Source organism: Antechinus flavipes, chromosome 1 (assembly GCF_016432865.1).
Source record: "Antechinus flavipes isolate AdamAnt ecotype Samford, QLD, Australia chromosome 1, AdamAnt_v2, whole genome shotgun sequence".
Lineage (NCBI taxonomy): Eukaryota > Metazoa > Chordata > Mammalia > Dasyuromorphia > Dasyuridae > Antechinus > Antechinus flavipes.
Genome location: NC_067398.1, coordinates 53,142,707 through 53,162,168, shown reverse-complemented (window position 1 = coordinate 53,162,168; position 19,462 = coordinate 53,142,707). Strand labels below are relative to the sequence as shown.

General features: G+C 41.9%; 2 protein-coding genes across 3 annotated transcripts in view; both read left to right on the top strand.

The window, feature by feature from the left end:
- The window catches only part of NR2C2 (nuclear receptor subfamily 2 group C member 2), a 115,541-nt gene extending 106,657 nt beyond the window's left edge, over positions 1-8,884 (top strand). For both annotated transcript variants that reach the window (XM_051982925.1, XM_051982923.1), the window contains exon 14: positions 1,069-8,884. In XM_051982925.1, coding sequence (XP_051838885.1) covers positions 1,069-1,243 — 175 coding nt within the window. In that variant the 3' untranslated portion in view covers positions 1,244-8,884. The remainder of the gene's footprint in view (positions 1-1,068) is intronic.
- Positions 8,885-11,478: 2,594 nt separating this feature from the next.
- On the top strand, positions 11,479-17,877 carry MRPS25 (mitochondrial ribosomal protein S25). The gene is made up of 4 exons (XM_051982950.1): positions 11,479-11,709; positions 14,814-14,920; positions 15,452-15,539; positions 17,401-17,877. Exons 1-4 carry the CDS (start codon positions 11,576-11,578, stop codon positions 17,591-17,593), a joined length of 522 nt encoding a protein of 173 aa, XP_051838910.1. The 5' UTR covers positions 11,479-11,575; the 3' UTR covers positions 17,594-17,877.
- Positions 17,878-19,462: the final 1,585 nt, after the last annotated feature.

Sequence of the window (19,462 nt, the reverse complement as noted above, 5' to 3'; positions counted from 1 at the left end):
CCTAGGCCCCCATTCCTCTGAACCTTTATAAACCTGCTGTCCCCAAATCTGACTTGCACATCAGAGTCAACCCATCACAGACTCTAAGATGGGGCAGTCATGTCCACTTTTCTCAAAGTTCTCATCATTTCTACCCTAGCAACCGGTTAGTCTTTCTGGGTGGGCATCAGGTTTAGGATTAAGTTTGTCTTACTGGTCCTTCCAGTTTTGAAAAATTGAATTACCAACAATGCATTGTCACTAAGTAATTAGCTGATCTGCTTTTGGTAGAGCAAGTGCTTTAAAAAGCATGTGATCTCTGTTTCCCAAGTCCCTCATCTAGTTTCTCTTTCGCTCTAGGTGATCTGTAGCCTCAGTTCTGTTTCTGCCCCTATTGATCTTCACTAAAATACCTTCCAGTTCCTAATTTTCATCACTATATAACTATATGTCTTTAATATATAATACTACCTGTGGATAGGAAACTTTGAGATAACATATACCCTTCTTGATCCATATTCCAATCCCAGGTCCCTTCCCACCAACCTTAGCAATAGCTCTATCTAATTTGTCTCCTGGTGTTAGGATCTCTTGGTCACACTGCCCATACCTTTTTATCTGTACTTTCTACATTTGTATAAATGTCTCTTAGGAATTTCTGCCCATCCCTCTTGCAGTTTTATTCCCCATGTTCTAGCTCCTCTCTATGACATCTAATCTGGTGAATAAAAGTTTTTTCTCTCTAACAAGCTGAAAAGGCTTTTATTATAGCCTCAGTAAATGATTGTCATCTAAGAATCAAACTAAAACTAATCATCGAAAGGTTGACCACCAATTGATGTGTTTTTTTAGCCACTGAAATCCACAATTCATGCTTGGATAAAGAGGATCTGCCATGAGTGAAAACAGAGCAGATGCCCACTTCTGCCCTGATGTATTAAAATGAAGATGTGGTGCCCTTAAAAGAAGCAACAACCCAATAATTAAAACACTCAGGAGGAAGAGACCCTGAATTGAAAAGACAGTCCCTTTCTAGTTATAACAGGCTCCAGAGTTTCATTTTCCTAATGTTAAGCATTTCTCTTCCAGGCTGGCTCGGATTCTTGTTCGTCTCCCAGCACTCAGGCTGATGAGCTCCAGTATTACCGAAGAACTTTTTTTTACTGGTCTTATTGGCAACGTTTCAATAGACAGCATAATCCCCTACATTCTGAAGATGGAGACTGCAGAATACAATGGCCAGATAACAGGGACGAACTTATAGTGGGAACAACACATCTTCGTGGATCAAACTCATTTTCATAGAACCAGTAACTACCATTAAGATAGAAAGAAAATAAAAAATAGCGATATTTTGGTATGTACAGATAGTTCCCGTATGTTAACCATTTCCTACCTGGTTTCTTCTCATCTAGGAGGCCCCAAGACTAGCTACTGAAAGCATAGCCTTCTTTTCTGCCACAAGGAATATTTTAATGACTTTTGATTTCAAAAAAAAGAAAAAGAAAAAAAAAAAAAACAAGGCGTCAGATTTCTGAGCAACCTTTTAACTTACTTTGTATTTAGAAGTTGACAAAGGGCAAAAAAAATGTTTTATAATGTCAGAGACTAGTATTAAAGAATACTAAAAACAGTATCTGTATATACATATATGACAGTGTCCTTGGGAATATTTAGCAATTTACTACCAGGGTAATGACATGAGCACTTTCTAAGAACTTCTTGTCCACTTGATAATGTTATCAGTATCCTGCCTGTGAATAGGCAAGGAGAAAATGTTCTGTGTCCTTGGCCAAAATGATGATTTCTATGAAAACTTAAAGGGGGACAGAAAAAAGAGACAATCACTTCTACTTAAGGCAGAAAGGCAACGTGAGTTTGTATGCACATGTTGGTGATGTGCATCTTTAGAGTCCTCAAAACTACTGAGGGTGTGGTTTCTTTGCAGCATGTCTATAGCACAATTAGCAGCTAAATAACTGCCACAGCCATGGCCCACGCAGGGACAGTCAGTGATCGTGAATGCCTCAGACAGAGCTCTTGATATGATCATGGAAAACCAAGACTTGTTCTAATAGCTGACTCTGAATTGCAGTGCAATTAGTCAGTGATTAACTGTCAAGATAGACATCCAGCCTATCCAGTAACTGAACATATGCCCAGTTTATTCCTTCCTACTATTGGCTTCCTAGGGTGATGGGTATTTTGTTGGCTTTTGCAGGCCCACAATAGTGTTGCTTAGATCAGTCCCAGATAAGTACCAAGTTTTCCATTCCTTGAATTAGTTCCCTGAATTCTCCCATTTCATTTTACATTGATGTCCCACTTGGGTTGGCATTCAGAATTATATTCTATTAAAAAAAAAATCATGTGCTCCTGCAGTTAATGACTAATTAATTGTATTGAGGTTACTAATGTCTTTGGCTTTTGTCCTGGAGAAGTGACTCACAGTATCAGGATATTGATTTGGTATTGATAAGTTCTTTCTTAAACTGAATAGAATGTGTGACTGGGGATTCTTCTCTGTTGTCATTCAGACACCATTCATATTGTTTTATTGTGTCCTCATCAAACTGCATTGATAAAATGTAACTTTTCTATTTGTAAGGCCAGTCACGAAGATGAGGGCACGGGCACCTGATGTGCAGTTTTGTTCATCTATCTTTATAATGGCCAGTTTCACACCTTGGGCTCCTGGGTGTAAGGATTCAAGCAAAGAATATAATATGTCCATTATTACTTTAAAAAATGAGCAGCCCTAGATGATAGGGCATAGATAGAACATTTAAATTAACTCAGAAATATGTAAATAAGGGCAAAGGGATTTGTCCAAAGTGAACCTAGATTCACCACTGTTCCTTTTTTTTGTTCATGCAGATTAAGAAAAAACATCCCATAATGTGGAATTCATTATTGTGTCCCTTGGCAGAAGGGTCTGTTAGCTATAACAGGTGGCTGTTTGGAAGTAACAAATATTTTCTTTAGGTAGCTAAATAGGTTGTACAGGCTTCAACATTACCCATTCACAGTAAGACTTTTTCCCTGGCCACACTTGTCCTTTGCCTTACGGGTATGGCTTCTTCCTCATTTTGATCTGCCACATTCCAATAGCTCTCTTTTTATAACAATTGGACAAATTAACTGCCCAGTATTATATACAAGGTGCCAGAGAAAACTCATCACCCCTCGAAATCCACCTGTAGTTCCCTGTGCCACCTTGTTAAATGAGCTAAGTAAAAGCTGCCAAAGCTTTCTGGAATCTCTGCTTAGATTCAACCAAAATTAAGTATTAGTCACTCTTTGAGACAGCCATTGTTAGTGGGAAGCTCGTTCACTTAAGACATCAGCTCCCCTCTTCTGAACTTCAATTTTGTTGGAATACCTCATGGTATTTTAAAATTATAAGCATTTTTAAATTATGTAAATATAAAGAAAAACAATATTATTTTTCTCTTTGGGGATAAGGTTTGTTTTGTTTTTTGTTGACTCCCCTATGTTTTGAATGATAAAGGAAAAAAGAAATTTGGCCAAAATAATGGAGTTGATGACTATCTGTAGCAATTCAAAGAATATGGATGGATGTCAGTTGTAAACAGTAGGTATCCCATAAAAAATAATACCCTTTTTAAAAACAGACACACTGATGATCATGTGGTGTAATTCTATAAGAACATCTTTTCTGTTGTCTTTCAAGAAGCCATGATGGCTCTGAGCTCCCTCTTGGGAGTGCCTTTAATCAGTGATGGCATGCTAGTTCACCTGATTCCCATTTCATTTGAGGAATGAGGTGGGGGATGCTTTCCATGTTCATTATGTTGTTTTGATTTAAACTATCTTATCAAATTGTGTTAGGTCATCATAAGACTTAGAATAATGTCTTCAGAGACAAAATTACTTCAGATATGTTAGAAGAATGGAATAGATAGATCACCATAAAATTTGTTTTTCTTTTCTTTAAATCACTCAAATGCTAACACTTTGGTAAAGATTCAACCTTAAGAAAGATTAGGATTTCTGCTACAGTGACTTCATAGTGCCTGAAGAAACAAGTCAGCTTTGGTTCTTTGTTTACATGATTTTAAACTTCCTTGCCAGTGCTCACCAAACTTTTTAAGGAAACAAAATATTTTAAGTTTTTGAAACATTCTCCTTGATGCCTAGGTTCTTCTTGTTTTATTTATCAAAGAATAATTTTCCATAAGCTATTTCAAGTGAATAGGACAGAAATTGTCAAGAGTTTAGGATTGCCTTTATAGCCTCTTTATTTTTGGCCATTGGACAAAGAAAAACAAACTCTTGAGTCATGACTTCTTTAAAGGAATTCTTTCCAAAAAGTTGAATTCAAACTTTGATTAAGCCTTAAGTTATGAAATATTAAATCTAGCAAGAAGAGAAATCGGGTCTCTATTCACTTAAGTAATCTGAATGGTAGAAATGAAAGTTGTCTTTAGACAGTAAAAGTCATTTTAGTCTACATTCATAAAGTGAATGCCTTCAAGATGGAGAGTGCTCTTAACAACGGCCAGATAGTTTTAGCTGTTAGCTTTTTTCCTGGGATAGAGCCATAAACCCTTAGATTTTTTTTTTTTCAATTTATGAGACATTTTCCCCAGCTCTACACATAACATTCTGCTGCAGTGCAGTCGTATATCCAGGAAACATGAAGTTGATATCATTACTGATAAAAAAAAGTATGCCTTAAGTTTAAGAATAAAAATAAAAAACACCTACTTCAGAAGTTCATTATCTCCACTTAAAGAAAGATATGGCATTTGGTGATAGGAGAAATGATTATATCCTGTAAACCAGTCCATAGAAATTACCAGGAAGACATTTGGTCTGGGAGAATGAATGTTTCCAGGTATTTTCTTAAAATCTGAATACAGAAAGGGTTGCTGCTTGGTTCTCTGATTTGGAAATGGAGGAAGAGGGAGAAGGCGGGAACACTTACGAATCTCAAAAGAAACCTGACCCTGAACACTTTTACGCTCAACGAAAGTACAAAAAAAGTTGAAATCTATTGTGATATTTATACCATGGCTGTCCCTCAGTCAGGCTTCCACTTACTGCCCTCCTCCCTCAGATGGCCGTCAGGAAAGAGTTTGTTTCCAGAGTCTCAAGGTAGATATGACCTTCATTTCCTTCACAAACACATGCCCTTTACTTCTTCTGCTAAATAAAACCTTGTTTTGAAGATTTCTGTAGAACCAGTGGATTTTAGAAAACAGTGATCTGACACTTGGAATGGTCTAAATCATATAAGAAAAGAATTACGTTTTCTGATTTCTTTTAGGTTTACAAAGATCAGAATTTCCAAACAATACTAAGCATTTTTTTTTTTTTTAGTAAATATAACATTTCTCTAGTTGTGAAATTTGTGGGTTCTGAAGATTTTTTAAAAAAATATTATTTATTGTCCAGTTCTTTTCCAAGAATGTGATAAGTTTTGAGTTTGTGTGGGGTTTTTTTGTTGTTTTATTTTGTTTTTTGCATTTTAAGGTAAATTGTTGTGTGTTAGGTGTATAATTCTCCAATTTAGGGATTTTTTTTTTAGGTTTTGTCAGAGTCAGTGTTTAATTAACTTTGGGTTTGTGATGTTTTAGATGCCAGGCTAATGAAAGTGTAACTGCATCTGTTCTATTACAAGCATCTTTATGTTTTAGCAACCCCTTATATAATTTATTTGTGTTCACACTACAGACCTAGATTTTTAATTTACTTATGGGGTTGATGCATAGAGCAAGAGTTTTATAACCATTTGGCTGGATATGTGTAGTACATTAGGGCTGGGGGAGAGGGAAAGAAGAGAAATCCTTGTTCTTCTGGCAGAATTGTATTACAGATCCATCTTAAGATCCAAGAGTTGTTCCATACCACATGTGCTTATTGTAGTCATTTTTTGAAGCCAGGACAGCTCCAATTCAGAAACAGTTGTCCATTTTGGTAGACAGACCTCTTACTCAAAATAGAGTCTGGCTGTGAATCATCCCTATTTTCCATTGCAGATTCTACTGTGGATACATTACAGTGATCCCCTAACATTTCTTTTACTCCACAACACCATCTCCTGATGTAGCTTAAATTGGAGTGGGTTCTCAGTTCATTATGAAGTTGGTCCCAGTTGGCAGAGTAGAATACTCAATACTCAACTCTACATGCTTCCTTTGATCTCACATTTTCAAACCCTTTGGATTATGGGAGATTCTTTTTAAAAGAAATATCTCAACTAAGATATAAATGACAAAGAGAGAAAGCCCTAATAGATTTGGGGTTATTTGGGGGGTGGGTTTTTATATGCAGGTTTATAAATATCTTCTTTTTGTGCCTCCCAAAATTGTGCATTTCTGCATGTCCTGTATTAGGAATCACTTCAACTATGTACGTGTACAGATTTGTATGTACGTGTGTATGAATGAATGACTTTATAAGTGTTTATACCTTATATATATATGTACAGTGTAAATATGTGTGTATGTTTATATATATATGTATATTATGTATACAGATATGTAGCCATGTATTCAAACATTTTTATGTTTAAAGAGAGTTTATGATTGAGTTGCTAATGTGAGCTAAAGTGTCCTCAATGTTTATACAATCCCTCAGCATTGGAGGTTTTCCTAAACCTTTTTATATTTTTCTTATTTGGGTGGTTGGATTGGGGGTGGGGGGGGGCGGGCAATATACCACCCAGGGTAAGAAAAGTTAGCTAAGTCCTAACTGTATGAGTTTAAAAAAAAAAAAAAAGAAAAACAAGATGAAATAAAAACTATTCCAGTAGAATGCACATGTCCATCTATTCCCTAATTATGTAGAAGAGGATAATGGCTTGAGTTCAGAAGGCATTGGGGAAAGGGGCATTCTAAATTACTGTGTTTAAAATATGGTCATTCAACCTGCTTTCTTCAGTGCCCAAGTTGAAGTACATTGTGGGGTGCAAAACTAAACTCGTGTTGCACTTCTCTGTTTCTCGGAGCACACTGGGAATATCCCACTGTCAACTACAGTTGTCCCACCGCAGATTCAGACATGAAGAATGTTATTTCAGTGATGTGGACTCAGCTTCCAGGAGTGGTGTTAGTTTCCACGCTTCTTGGTGTCTCAATCAGAAGGATCCTTTCATGCTGACTGTTTGTTGGTGGTAGTGGGAGGAGTGCTCTTTTCTAAGGTTCCTGGTTAGGTTGGGCGTGGGGAGATGAGGGAAAGGGGAGCCAACAAGCAAAAGATGTCATAGAGAGGGGCAGTTCTGGAAGGTGATACATATTTTTTTAACCAGTATTCATTTTTGAAGGAGGAAAAAAATGTATGAATATTTTTACTACTGTTGACTTTTATGTGGCACTTATTTTAGCCAAAATACATTTAGTCACTTGAAATCAGCGGGGAGGGAGTTTACTGCCCATAATTATGCTTACTTTCAACTTTGGAGCTACAAATGGCTCTTGAGAAATGCAGAACCATCCCTGTTAGATTCCATACTGTGATGTTTTTGTGTTTTGTTTTGTTTTTTTAAACAAACCATTATTTGGATTTACAATTAGAAGTTCCACCTAAAGAGAAAACTATTATCCACATCAATCATGTTACAGTAAAAAAAAAAAAAAAAAAAAAGATGGCAACATTTTGGAAGAATTCTCTTGTGGAAAATTGGTTTACAAAAAAGAGCAGAATCATACAGGATTTTTTAAAAATACAAAATAAATTGCCACAGAGATTACTATATTGTTTTGACGTTTATGAAAAAGTAATAAATGATGGCTCTCCCTAATCAAATAGGAGGCTGTGGGAGTTACTGCTTTTCAGCATTTTAGGTTTCATCATAAAGTTTTAATAACAATCATCCCATTGACTCTTTCTGAGGAAGGATGAAGGAAAAAAGAGATACAAAAAATGAAGTTTTGATGACTCAACATAATTTTTAAAAATATCAAATTTCTTTAAAAGTAGATTGATCATACTGACTGACACCATTTTAAAGATAAACAGGACTTTAAAGAAAAGGCACTCATATAGTGAGTGGTATGATGGGTGAGGAAAGGAAGAGTGTGTCAAGGCTTTTGTTTGTGTATTTTATTTTTAATGCATAGATTTTTGATTAACCCAGGAAGTGTGAAGATCTTTTTTTGTATATTTACATACACCTAGCACCTAGGAAGCCATATTGGAGAGGATCTGCCATTATTGCTTTCTCGGAATGTTTATTTTGTGTTTTAGTTAACAATGAAATGAAGAGCTTTCACTTTAAGCAGGGGTCTTATGTAGGAGAAGTAGAATAATCATTTAAATTACCATAGCACCATGAAAAGAAATGCTGCTGCCACATAAAATTCAAGGACTGGACTGTCTCTGGAGATTCCGCTATTCTCCAGAATGCTTTGTCAACCTGTTTTCCCCTTGGTTTTGGGACTGACAACCCGCACTCTCTCTGTAGGCCCAGCCTGGCCTCCTCTCCCTGCTGCTCGCTGTGCTGTACCCGAGGCTGCGTCTTCAGTCTCAGGAAATAGTGCTGCTCCAGACATCGGGCATCGTTTGCCATGGGACCTTTTCTGTAACCTCTGCTCTTCATCCTTAGCAAGTGTTGTTTATGCCGTTACATTGGAATTCCAGGTTTCAAACCTGCTGGAGGCTGTTGCTTTCTCCCAGCTCTGTAGAAATCGACTTTGTATGCGTGATGGCATCTAAAAAAATAATAGCATGTTCTTTTTTATCTGGATTTTATATCTAATCAATGTCTTCAGACATGAAGAGGAATTTGCATTGTTGTGTTTGTATATAGAGTATTGCAGTGCATGAATTAGCTTATGCATTTTATTAAATGCTGTTTAAATGTGGCATTATATTGTTGTGGCTTAATACTACTACCTAAATGAGGTTTATACTATTAAAAGTGAATTACAAATGGAAATGTATCTTTGACTTTCTTTTTTAAATAAAGTGTAATAGAACGGTGGGTTTTAGAGACTCCCCTTCCTGTTACCTGAGCACTCTTTTCAACTACTCCTAATCTGTTTTAGAAACTATTATTTCTATAAAGATGAGGTTTCCTATAGAAAGAAAACCTGAGCTGTATGCTCTTTCTTATAAAATCTTATACTTATGGAATCATTAGTATTTTTTTAGAGCTGGAAAAAATAGTTTAGCAGCTAGGTGGCCTAGTGGATAGAATGTTGGCCCTGAAGTCAGAAGTACTTGAGTTCAAATCCAACCTTACTAGCTGTGTGACCCTGAGCAAGTCACTTATCCCGGATTACCTCTCACCACCCCCCACCCAAAAATAAAAAAATAAAAATAAAGACTACCTAGTTCTACTGGAAATGGAATTGCCATTTGAGTTAGAGAGCCTGGACTTAGGTACCTCCTCTCAGAAGCCAGATAACTGAGAAAGTCTGTAAAGGAAATGGTCTTTAATTACATATAAGAAAAATTATTATAACCAATAATTTGGGAAGTCTAGAATTCTCCCCTTCTTCTAAAGTCCTGATTAAGCTGATAGTGAGCCCAAGGCCGAGGTGGTCAGGGTATAAGGTGAAATGATGTCACTTCAGGCCCTCAATTTTTAATATAAACCACTTCCCAGTATGTTAACCAGAGTTGATTACAGCTTCTCAAAAACACCTATTCTTCAAAGGATATATAATGTGAGCCTACCACCAGGATTGTCTTTGATCTGTCAGGGACCAAAGTCAGTCTTGGCCTTATTAATAAAATCATTAAATTACCCAGAAATCATGTCTCAAAAAATTTTAATCATTATACCTACATATTTCATAAGCTTGTGAGGAGTGAATGACAGAACATTTCTAAAGTATTTTGTAACCCCAAACCAAATATGAAAAATGGCACAAGGTAGCAGAAAGACAGCTGACCTTAGAATCTGTAATAATAATATGATAAGCAAATTTAAGCCTTAACTGACTTTTCTAACTAAATAAGTTGTCAAGTTTTCAAGCAGGGACTTTCCTGTATTTGTGAAATCTTAGCTCCAGGACCTCTCCCCTCCCCCTCAAAATAAAACTTTTCTTTAATAGCACACACATACACATGTGTGTATATATAGGTAAATATAAATATTTTAATATAAAAGTAAAATCTTTTCTAGATATGTCACTAAACACTGAGTAACCAGGGTGATTTATCACTTATCTGCTTTGAGCCTCAGTTTGTTCATTTTCAAATTGAGAGGGTTAGATAATCTCTTTTGGATCTTCCAATTCTATTCACTTCCCAAGGCCAAAAAGGTAATAGCTAAGTATAAATGCAGGGATTCCAATCCAAATAGAAACTTTTCTTTTCCTGCCCTGTAGTAATAAAGCTAATAAATAAAATAAAGCTAGTAATAAAGTTTTTACGCCCAAACCACAGAGTGGCATGTAGTGAACGAGGAACCAAGGACCTGTAGTGGGTCATGAAACAAAGTATCCCACGTACTTTATAAGATGCTACATCTAGGGCCCCGCCACACCCCGGGCTTGTCATAGCTCTTCGCCACCCTGTTTGTGGTTTTCTTGGCAGAGATACTGTTGGCAGATGCGGGACCGCTGAGGCAACGAGTTAGTGATTTGCCCAGGGTCACAGGGCACATTCAGACTCGGGAAGACCTCCCGGCTGCACCACCCGGGATCTCAGAAGACGCCTCTCTCTCTCTGTCTCTGGATCGTTTTAGGGTCTGGTGAATATACTTGAGACTGGAGACCTTCCGGAAATCGGGGGGATCCTGTATGCAGCTATGGAGAAGGCAGACAGAAATGAGACGAGGAAGCAGAAGCCACTGCAATGACGAAGTCACTCATGCACTTGTGTCCCTGCTAGTGGAAGGCGGCCCGATGGGGGCTCCACGGGGCTCCGAGCACGGCCGAGCCCCGGTAGTGTTTCCGCAGGGGAGGACGCTCCCAGCCCCCAGCGCAAGCGCTGCACGTTTACCAGAAATCTCGGAGAGGAGAGAAGGGCTGGTCGCCACCCCACCTCCGCGCCCCTGGGCCTCCCAATGCGCCTCGCTGCGCGGGAGCCAAGACGCTCAGGCTTTAGGGAGGAAATTATGGTCGCACACAGCGACCTCTTCTGGAGCAGAAAGCGAAGCCTCCCTCCTTCATTTCTGGGTAAATCTGCCCCACGGTCAGATCTTTCTTTTCGCGAGGAGCTCGAGCACCCTGGTCAGCACAGGAGCCGCACTAGTCAAGTCGTGGTTTGAGAGGAGGTCGGGCAGGACGCCCCGCCCCCAACATGGCTGTCTCAGCCTCCTAACCACGACTCCCAAGCAGCTTCGCGGCGGCGCCTGCGCAGCGCCAAGGGCCGCGGAACCTGCGCGGATCTGCTCGGTAGGCGGAAGTGCTGAGAGCTTCAGGCCGGGTCTCCATAACTACAGCTCCCAAGTTGCCTCACGGGAACCCCTGCCGCAGATCTGCGCAGCAAGCGGGAGAGCCGGGACTATGGGGCTGGGAGTCTCCAGAACCACATCTCCCAGGCTGCCCCGCAGCAGCGCCTGCGCAGTGCTCAGGGATGCCGAGGCTGCGCGAATGTGCGCGCAGGCGAGAGTGCGCCAGAGCGTGCGGTTCGCGTTCTCCTCCCCGACCCCTCCGCCGCTGTCGCCGCCGCCGCGATGCCGATGAAAGGGCGCTTCCCCATCCGCCGGACCTTGCAATACCTGAACCAGGGCGACGTCATATTTAAGAGCTCGGTCAAGGTCATGACGGTGAATTACAACACCCACGGAGAGCTGAGCGAGGGAGCCAGGTCAGTGAGCGCGGCCGGGCCCGCACAGGTGTTCCCAACCTGGAGACGGAAAAAGCGAGGCCGGGAGGCGCGCGGACCAGAGCTCGGGCTGGGGTTCGGGGGCCAGGCCCCTCGCCGGGCCCGCGGCGTTGTGGGCGGCGCTGCTCGTCTGCCTGGGAGCCGGTACCGGGGGGAGAGTCCCGGGGGCAAAGTCTTACTCTCCGGCTTTTTATGCAGCCGGGCCTTGGACGAAGTAGTGACTTTTTCCCAGGCTCCCTTGCCGGTGGCTCGTAGGAATACAAAGAGATCTTATTAGGCACTTACTAAGTGTGTAGTTCCGTGTGCATTAATTAGGCTCCAGGGAATCGGGCACTAAAAGACAAAATGCGGACTAGACCTTGTCCTCAGGAAGGCCGTGGGGCCTCCCCGCGAAGGAGCTCCCCGCCCCTTTCTCCTGGACTTGGATGCGCCGCTTGTTTGCACGTTGCTCTCAGCCCCTGGCTTGGCATCTGGTAGGGACATAATAAATGCCTCCTGACTCATGTCCCGTAGTTCCTGACTTCCCCAAGAGCCCCGTCTTTGCCTCTTGAAATCGTGGAAGAAGTGAAACTTGGCATTCAAGGCCTCCAGAGTCTGAGCCCGGGGGAGTTGCCCCCACGCAGACCTCCCTCCGTATTCCTTCACAATCACAAGCCGTTTGTGCTTCTACCTGTGCTCCTGCCCCACAATGTAGTTCCTGGCATCCCTACAGCCAGAGTGGCCCCTGAGGTGTGTGGGGTATATGGGAATAAGGACAGGTGGGCAGCAGGGGGACTCAGGTGTGTCCCAGCGAGAGCAGGAGGCCCTAGGTGTGTCCCAACGAGGACAGGGGGGCAGCAGGGAGCCCCAGGTATGCCCCAGGTGAGTCCCAGTAAGGACAGGGGGGCTGCAGGGGGCCCCCAGGTGTGTCCCAGCGAGGACGGGGAGGTGGGGCAGGAGGAGGCCCCAGGTGTGTCCCAGCCTCCCTTCTCATTTCTGAAGTGGGCTTTCCCGGACCTCTTCCCCAATCCTGCGGTCTAGTTGTCACTGCCACTGAGGAGACCCTTGGATCAAGTTGGGCTCTGCCCGGTGCTATCCTCATGCAGGGGGGGAGGTGGCAGGCCTTTCTCTCCCACAGTGGCACTGAAGCTGCTCCCTTTGTAGGCTGCAGTTACCCCAGGCCACACAACCTGGATCTGTGCTCAGCCCCCTCCCCAGAGGCTTCATGGCGGGCACCTCTTGACACCTCCTGGGGCAGCCCAGCCACCACTCTTGGATTTGTCATTCTTCAATCCTGCCCAACTCTCCATGACCCCATTAGGGATTTTCTTGGCAAAGATACTGCAGTGGTTTGCCATTCCCTTCTCCAGCTCATTTTACAGATGAGGAAACTGAGGCAGATGGGGTTAAATGACTTGACCAGGGTCATCCAGCTAGGAAGTATCTTGGTGGCCTTGAAATTCCCTGACTCCAGGCCTGCACTCTGTGCACCGTGGGCACTCTCAGCGCCATCCACTCCAGAACAACTGGGATTGTTACCTGTGGCTCAGAGCTTCCTCTGCTTCCCTCTGAAGCCCAGCACCAGTCTGGCAGCCCTACTGTGTGCTGGGTCTTTCAGATCTTTGAAGAGAGTTTATTAGGTTCCTCAGTCTGCATCATCTCATTGTCAACACTCCCACATTCCTACTCCTCTCTCTCATTCTCTCTCTTCCTCCTTTCCTCCCTCTCTCTGTCTCTGTCTCTCTCTTCCCTCCCCTGTATATATATAAAGTTTTTGTGTTTGACTTAGTAAATTTGTGTCACATTAGGTCATGTCAATGATATATTGACACATTATATGTATATGTCATAGATATACTAACATTGCAGCAAGTGAAGGCATCCCCAGCAGTTTGGGCAGTAATTAGTTCTTTGAGCTTGCAGGCTACTTACTACAGGAGATTGAGTTTTCTTGGGTCCTAAAGGCCCGCTTCTAGGCTTCAGGGAAGCCTTCATTTGCAGCTTCATATATTCTAAGTGGGCCCAGGTCACTTTTTGCCCTGTACTTTTTGCCTTTCATGATGACCTTGTCTGGCCTTGAGAAGAACCTTCATCTGTGCATTAGAGCCGGGGACCAGTGAGCCACAGCACAATGTCATGTCATTATTTTCACATGACATCTCTCTTGGAGCCCAATTCACCAGTCATTAAGCACCTACAATGAGTGACAAGATAGAGATCCAGAGGGGGAGAGGACCTCAGAGGTTACCGAGTCTGTTTTACAGATGAGGAAACACATCCTGGAGGATTAAATGGCCTGCCCCAGTTTACTGACTAATCCATACCAAGAATAGTAAGAAGCGGCCCTATGCAGCTAGCTCCAGGAGCTTATTTGCCCAAAGTCTCAAGAATTGGGTAAACTCTGTCTCTTGGCTCTAGAGCTGTTGTTTTCTCTTTTCAATTTCCTGTGTCTGTAACATACTATTTTTGAGAGAGGAGCAGAATGCATCGAGTAAGTGAGTGTTCTAGGGGCAGTCTAGAAAACACCTTCCTGTTCTCAGCAGTCCAGGTAGAGACCTGGGCCATGGCAGGGCTAGCGGATGGAGACTGCCGCCAGTCTCTTTGGTCCAAGTGCTCACACGGTGCTGTTGCCCCTCTTTCCCACCATAGGGTTGTCTGCCTCAGTTTGTCCAGTTGTCAACAGGACAGGACATTCCGAAATGTGGCCCTAACCCAGTATATCTTGACTCCCCCTTCCCCCTCACCTCCTATGAAACTGGGAGGAGAGGTATCACACACCATTCCTCCGCTTTCTCTGGAAGGTAAAAAGGGGGGGAAGTTCCCTGAGGTGACATGTGTGGGGATCCCCTGTCCCCCTAGTCCAGGGCTGCCAACATGTAGCTTTGGGTATGGAGCCCTGGTGCGGGAACAGTATCGGGTCTGTGTTCTGGTCCTGGTTCTGCACCAGCCCATTCCAGCCTTTGTTAGCAAATTCTTCTCAGAGACTTCCTGTTGTGGTGTGTAACCTGGGAAAAACAGCATCCAGATTCATGGCTGCTGAAGGTGTCCACTGGATGTCATTTTTGTACCTCTTAATAGTCTTTCCTGATTTTTTTTCCCCTTTGTAGGAAATTTGTGTTTTTCAACATTCCTCAGATTCAGTACAAAAACCCTTGGGTGCAGATCATGATGTTCAAGAACATGACGCCATCGCCATTTCTCCGGTTTTATTTGAGTGAGTTGGGGGGGGGGGGGGGGGGGGGGGCTGGCTGCCAGACCGCGGGAGCACTGACACTCCTGGCCAGCCACAGGCTCTCATTGCGGCCCCGGAAGCCCCGAGCCCAGGTTTGCCAGCAGCAGCCACTGAGGCTCAAGGGCCTAGCTTTTAACATTCTACCTCTCAACTCATTGCACCAGTGATCCTCCTTAGCTCTTTATCAGCAGACCACGCCTAATGTCTTTTTATAAGACACTTAATCTGTGTTCAGATTGCAAAGTGAAGCTGCCTTCTAGGGCTTTGCGAGGCTCAAATAGGGGAACTTCGGGGTACAGATTGCCCCCGATGGATGGTGTTCGTTCCCTTAGAGGACCCAGCTTTCTTTAGGTAATGAGGGTGTGCTGGATTCTGCCCCTTCCTTCTCTGCTTCCCGGTAGTGGCCCTTTCCCTTGTGTCCCTTTCTTTGGTGAATTGGTATCAAACATGAGAACTAGGACCTGGACTAGTGAAGGGGTCATGGCAGGATCCTGTACTGTGCTTCTTCTCTAGATTCCGGTGAACAGGTCCTGGTGGACGTGGAGGACAAGAGCAACAAAGAGATCATGCAGCACATCAAAAAGATCCTGGGGAAAACCGAGTAAGTTGCTTGGGGGCTGATTAGCGGTCAGAGGAAAAGGTAGAAAAGAGTGGTTGAATTCTCCCTGTGCAACAGGAGAACTGTTCGGTTCTGCAAATATGTATTGTATCTAGGATATACTGCAACATATTTAACATATATAGGACTGCTTGCCATCTTGGGGGGGGGGGGGCATGGAGGGAGGGAGGGGAAAAAACGAAACATAAGCGAGTGCAAGGGATAATGTTGTAAAAAATTACCCTGGCATGGATTCTGTCAATACAAAGTTATTATTAAATAAAATAAAATTTAAATTAAAAAAAAAAAAAAGAGTGGTTGGTACATGAGGCTAAGAAAGAGCAGGTTTCAGGTACTCACAGTCTCCTGGATCCACGATCACTGGAGAGCTCCCACTTACATTGGGGGTACTTCATCTTCTGGAGCTACTCCCCTCGATGGACAGTGATCACTAGCATAATAGGCCTGACAGAATGCTCCCTCTAGCGCGTGCTGAGGGTTCAGGCAAGGCTCATTTGGTAATCAGGAGGCTTTCTGCTCACTTAAAGAGGTTGGCTAACATTGCAAGGTGTTTGTTAAAACCACGATGGACTGTGATAGTTGCCATCTAGGTGGTTTTGCTTTATAATTGTCTACTTTTGAGAAGTCATTCATTTAAAAAAAAAAAAAAAAACCTGACCTACAGTGCATGGTAGAGGGCCACAGACACTTAAAGTCATTAAGTAATCAATTTATGGCACACTTAATCTGAGATCATTATGCTTTTTTCTATTTATTTTTTAATCCAAAATACAACTCAAAGTTTTAGATATTTTTTCAGGAAAGGGTTTTGCCACAACTCATGCTGAATCTAGCTTGGAATTATAGTCTCCTAGTCAGTCTAGCTCCTGCCTAAGTTTTCTAAGCATTAATCCTTGGATCCTTCTTAGTTGGTCTTAAAGTACTATAAAGGTGACAGTGAAAGTTTCTATCTTTCCAGCTTCCCCAGTTTTAGGCACTTTCTACATGTAAGCATAAAAGAAAGAAGAGAAAGAGGCTTGGTGCCTCTTTTTCCGTAATCCAGAAGAGATCTTTCACTTCACTTTAATTTTTTTTCTCCTATCGGTTTTTTTCTAGCAGGGAGTTAGTGGCTTAATTTTTATACAATAGCTGATTTTATAGACATGGGCTTAAAAACTGATTTCATCATAGGTACTGTTGGCATTTTGGGAAAAAGGATTCTGGGAAAAGAGTAAATAATTCTTAATATCAGCATACATGTGCATTACTGTATGCATCAAGAGTAGCTATGTGACCCTGGACAAGTCACTTAACCTCAATTGCTTCAGCAAAAAAAAAAAAAAAAGAGAGAGAGTAAAAGTAGAGTAGAGTATAGGGAGAATTTCTAAATGCCCTTCCCCAAGCTGATTTGGGGGAATGCAACCTAGTTTTGGATTGCCTCTAAGGGAAGTAAATCTGGCCAATGGTGGGATGTTCCCTGTAAGTGACATAAGGCTTCTGCTCAACACCTATCCTGGGCTTGTCACCATGGCAAGAATTGACTGGCCTTTGTAACCATAATAAACAATTGCTGTCTTCATTTTTCCTTTGAGAGGGGAAATGCTGACTGAAGTTTTTATTTCTACATTTTAGAAGGGGAATGAGGCACAAGTCCCAAGATAAATCGGGAATGTAGCAATACAACCTAGGTTTAATATTTATTCCAGCTCTGCCATCAGTAAAACACTGAGTCAGTGATTGGTGAAGAGGTATAGCATAGTGGAATGCTTCCAGACCAGCAGATTCTCCCCCTTCTTTTTGTTATTGACTCAAAGGAAAATTGTCTGAATTTCACTTCATTGAGTCTCATCATCTTTTTTGACAGGGAAGTCCTTAAGATGGAAGAGCTAGAGAAAAAGAAGCTTTCTCACCCAGCTAATTTTGGACCCAAAAAGTATTGCCTGCGGGAATGTATTTGTGAAGTGGAAGGACAGGTCCCCTGTCCGGCTGTCATTCCTTTGCCCAAAGAGATGACAGGCAAGTACAAAGCTGCTCTGAAAGCCAGTGCCCAAGACTGAGGGCCCACTGTGGAGGCTTCGGATGCCTGGGACATCCAGGCCAGTGCTGAAAGCCACGGGGCTTAGAGATCAAGTGAGACCAAGGCAGAGATTCACGCAGTCTCAGCAGCTGGGAAGCTCCGAGACCTCTCCAGAGCCCAGGAAGGCCCAAGCTACTTTGTATTCCAAAGGAGCCATTTTGGAGACTTGGCGCAGACTAGAGGAAGAAGACAAAAAACAAGGCTGGGGGATAGAAGTGAAAAGACTTTTTTTTCTAATAAAACACTCTGTGTTGCTTCTATAAATGTGATTTTCTACAAGGGAACATTTTTACATAAGAGATGTGTTTGTTTACTGGGTAGTGACAATGAAAAAACTGCCTAGAGTTGGTATCATCGGGTCTCCAAGCCTCTCTTTGACCCAAACTTGATGTACTCTGATGCTAAGTCATCCCCACCTCCATATCCCAGCCTTCATAACCACAAGACTGCTGTGTTTTAAAGGCTGCAAGTGATACGGGATTTCAACATTTATGTAACAGTAGCATAAAGTCTTTAAAGGTATTGTATGAAATTAAGAGATTTTAATTGGAGAGTTATGGGGATGATAATCTAGTGTCAGCATTTCAACCTAAATTCCATTTTCATATCAAGGTGAATTTAAACTTGCAGTCTGTCACATGGTATTAAATATCCCATATACAACTGTGTAGGATTAATTTGCTTTTAAAAGTTCCAGTTCTCCTTTACACTTAGGCATTAAAACATAGAAATAGTTAACGAAGGCTTGATTCCCTTCCTGGGTACTTGCCTATAGTTCCTGGGTCCTTCAGGAGAAAGAAACAAAAGTTCTGTTAGGGGAACTAGCAGTGACCAACCAGAATGCAACTGGAAACATTTGACTATTGATTCCAGTCTTCCCTCCTCAGGTGTCTTATCACACCAGCATGGAGTCTAGAAGACCTGAGATCAGATCTTAAGAATAGGCACTTATCTGTTTCCTAATAATAGCACCTCTCTCCCAAGGTGTGAGGATCAAATGAGATAAAGGGAAATCACCCAAGCACAGTGTCTGGCACATAAGAAGTGCTATAGAAATATTGATGATTATTACATAGCTAGTTAAAGGTAAGACAGAAAAAGAACCTAATAACATTAGTGAAACAAAACTAGGAAAAGTATAATGGGGGAGTGGAGCTTGAGGGTGAGATGAATAGAGCTAATGGAAAGAGGATGTTTTGAAACAGATTAAGCTAGAAATAAATGAGAGAAGAATTCAAATTTGGTGTGTGTGTGTGTGTGTGCTATTAGAGATAAATGATAGTGGAGTGTATAACTTAAACTTGAAATATTAATGGATTAACCAATCTGATAAACGGAGAATGACAAAATTTGTTGCTTACATAGAAGAGAACTCCCTTTTTGCCGAAAACTGATAAAACTGGAAATCAGTCTAGCAACAATTATGCTCAGACTGGCACATCTTACACCGTACGTATTCCACAACATATTCTAAATGATGTGTGACTTTAATGTTTGTTAGAGATCAAACTAATAAGAAATTAGGAACAGATTACATCTCTCTCAGATATGGGGGGAAGATACATTTTAACCAAAGGGAAAAGGCACAGAAAATTAAAAAATGAGTCCTTACATGAAACTGAAAAACTTCTGCACAGACAAAATTAATATGCCTATGATAAGGGAGGTGATTAAAAGGGAAAAATGTATATACCATACACATACCTTATTTGGATGCATGTAAGACCAACAGTCATTTCTCAGTAGATAAAAAGATCAGAGGATATGAACAAAGAGTCCTCAAAAAAAAAATCTGCAAAAAGAAAAACTTACCAATTTGAAAGATTGTTCACTTTGGGCAGCCAGGTGG